This window comes from Dioscorea cayenensis, chromosome 18 (assembly GCF_009730915.1).
Source record: "Dioscorea cayenensis subsp. rotundata cultivar TDr96_F1 chromosome 18, TDr96_F1_v2_PseudoChromosome.rev07_lg8_w22 25.fasta, whole genome shotgun sequence".
NCBI classification, from domain to species: Eukaryota; Viridiplantae; Streptophyta; class Magnoliopsida; order Dioscoreales; family Dioscoreaceae; genus Dioscorea; species Dioscorea cayenensis.
The window spans coordinates 6,739,136-6,742,475 of NC_052488.1; the positions used below are offsets into that span (position 1 = coordinate 6,739,136).

General features: G+C 32.5%; 1 protein-coding gene across 1 annotated transcript; it reads right to left on the minus strand.

The window, feature by feature from the left end:
• Window positions 1–571: 571 nt before the first annotated feature.
• Window positions 572–1,547, minus strand: LOC120282415 (sphinganine C4-monooxygenase 1-like). Its single transcript, XM_039289225.1, has 2 exons — window positions 1,246–1,547; window positions 572–1,151 (listed from the first exon to the last, which is right to left on the minus strand). The coding sequence occupies exons 1-2, from the start codon at window positions 1,471–1,473 to the stop codon at window positions 609–611; spliced, it is 771 nt and encodes a 256-aa protein (XP_039145159.1). The 5' UTR covers window positions 1,474–1,547; the 3' UTR covers window positions 572–608.
• Between the last annotated feature and the right edge of the window lie 1,793 nt (window positions 1,548–3,340).

Below are 3,340 nucleotides of genomic sequence, written 5' to 3' on the forward strand. Positions count from 1 at the left end.
AACAATGACAAAGTTTGGCATAGTAGTTAAAAAATGGTGCCAAAAATATATTTGTCACCATTACTATAGGCACGTATGTTATGTCAAAAAAATAGTTGCCAAAGTCAATTTGGCACGATTTTTAAACTTATTTTCATGCCAATTTTACCGTGTCGATTTAGAATTTTTCTTGCATTGAATGGACCCTTTTTTTATGTTTAATTTATATGGCTTCTTCTCTTGATCATTTTGAAAAAGCAAAATTGAATTAGCCTCAACCTTTAAGTTTGTTAAATTAATTAAATGGTAAATTGGTTGGTGGGGGAAACGGGCAAATAGAAAAGCCATGGACCATTTCTTTCAAGTTAATGATTTGGATTTCTGCTGGTAAATTATCTATTTTTTTATTAAAAAAAAATGAAAACTACTAAATTTTAGCCTCATTCAACACCAGAAGCAAGAAAACCATTTCAAGAGATTAAAGCAATGAAAGATTTTACATATGTAAGCAAATATTAATGATTAAAAAAATTTAATTATACACTTTTCAGCTTGGCTGAAGTAAATTAAATATTGTATGGAAATTATCATACAATAAACACAAGAAAGAATAATCAATTGTTCTTTCTCTAATCCTTCTTTATGGGTCTTGCCTCAAATCCACCTTCCTTTCTTGTCTCCAATGAATAAGGCATGTATGTTCCAAGAATCTTATCCCACATAACAAAGAAAGGCTGAGAGAAGTTATACTTGCTGCCATAAAGCTGGTGATGAACATCATGGTAAGCACTGTTATTACTAAAGAACACATGTAGGATATTCCCAGGGAGCCACAGTCCACAATGGTCATCTACGGTCTTAATGGTAGCAAAAGAGAAAAAGAAGATTCCAGTCCGGGGAGTCATGCCGGAGACAAGGAAAGAGAGCGCACCACCAACTGTATCAAGGAGAAGGCCTTCCAATGGATGGTTGTACAAAGCTCCAAAGGCATAAGGAACTACAAGAGTGTGGTGCTTGGAGTGTACATGTTTGTACAAGAACTTATTGAGATGCATGTATCTATGTATGAAATATTGCCATGTATCCATCACAACCATTGCCACCAAGAACTGCAACACCATCACTAATAAACTAGGCTGTGCCTTCACTGTTCCACTGTCATCGCTAATGATCTGCATTAAAATTTTTAAATCGTAAGTACACATAATATAGGGTTTCACTTGTATTAGTTGTAAGATAAAATACAAATTACGATAGATCACAAACCGTGAACAAGGAAAGGGAGACGGCGATCTGGAATGCTTGTTGGATGAGCACACCTTTGACGACAGTAATCTTTGAGACTATGTTCTTAACATCCTCTTCGGCTCTCGTGTGGAGACGGTAGTTGTCCATGGCTTTACCATCCAAAACAATGTAGAGGCCTGAGTAAAGCCAGTATACTACAATGGGCACAAAGGTCCCTAGTAACTCGTCAGACATCATGAACGCCATTTCTAATTGTTTTACTGCTAACAAGCTAGCTTCTCTTTCTGCTTCTTCTGAATGATTGCACCCTTTGGTGGTGAGGGCAGGCAGTGGAGGGTGGTCTATATTTATATGAAGCTGTTGCTAAACATGGGTCAGCAAAGTGAGGCTCAGACTTCATAATTTAATTAAGTCAAGCGATGAAGGTCAATAGTGGGGGGGCTTAGTTTGATTAATCGTAGTTTATTAATTAGCATAGTTCTGTCTTTTATGGAATGTTTTGACTGGTGGAATTGGTCTCCATCGACAAATAAGATGACCATGTCATAGCAATTTGGAACTAGTGTGCCACAAGAAGTAATTGTTATTTTTATTAGAATAAATTAATTTGGTTATTGGACATTAGTGTTTACTGAACCATGCAAAGCAAGTCATGCTGTACCTTCGACTGAAGACAAGAGAAGCTTCATCAGTATGAATATGTCAAAGAGTCCCCACACGAGAGTCAACTTCGTTTTAGCCTTCGAGGTTGGCGAAGAGAAGGTTCATAAGTGACAAGCCCATGCTGAAATATGTGAGCATAACATATTATTTCTCAAAATGAAATTTTTGAAATTTTATACAATAATTATGCTTGTATGCCACAACATACCATCTTTATAATTTTCAAATCCCAACCCGGACACGAATGGATCAGCAGTATATACTGTGGTGTTTGGCCCACGTGCCTACAAGATTCAAACCTGTTGAATATAATTTTATAGGTCCAAAACTAAAAACATTACAAACAAAACAAATTGTAATAAATTAATCAATTAAATGTCTCTAACAACACAAGATCCTTCTAAAATTAAATACCATAACAAAACAGTTATTAATCTCCTAACACGTGCAATCCCGCCAAAATATTGAATTTAATTAAGAATATAATGATGTTCAAATCAATTCCAACCATTAAAATTCAAAATAAGATAATCAAATTAAATTAAAAAACAGAAAAAAAAAATTTCTTGATAAAGATATTATCCATTTTATTTGTTTATTTATTTGATCCCTTTCAATAAAATGCACAGATAAAAACAAAAACAGTTGGATGAGGTTGGTAACCTAGTTAATAAGTTCATAGTCAGTTACATTATATAATCAATATAAAAGTTTCAACCTCAAAAGCATGAAATTGCAAATATCACACCTAATATCTTAGTATTGCAATTTTGTCTACTAAAGTAATAGTATATTAATAAAATGAGAAACAAGTTTTAAAATATCAAAAACTTATCCTAAATACTATATCAATGAACTTTTGATATAGTAGTACCATAAACATTGGAAATTTCTCAATAAAAAACTTATTTCTTATTAATAACAAGCTTTTTTTCACAAATATAATCAATAACTACAGTTACATCAATGGCAAGAGCCACAGGTTGTTAGTATCATAATATATATTTTGGGTTGTAATAATTGCTCTCAAAATATATACCTGGGCTTATATATTTTTACTTAAAATATATTTATTTTTGTTATGTTTCCTTATATGTTTATATTAATATTTATGTGTGTGCAATATAGTGGTCGGATTTTACTTCTAACAATATTTAGGATAAAGGGTAATTTTCTCGACAACCTATATGTGAACAAATAACCTGTGTGTAAGCAAAGTATGGATTAGGGTTCATTTAAAAGTGACAAATTAAATGGAAATTTTGTAGAAAAGGGAAAGAAAAGAAGCAACGTGGATCAGGTTGCATGGATGGGACATGTTAGAAATAGTTTTATAATAAGTTAGAATAATCTCACATGGAAGAAGAAACAAATTAGGAGATTCATTCTAGAATTTGGAATTAGATTTTCATCTAAAATATTTCACTTTTAAATCTATTTCTAAACTTGA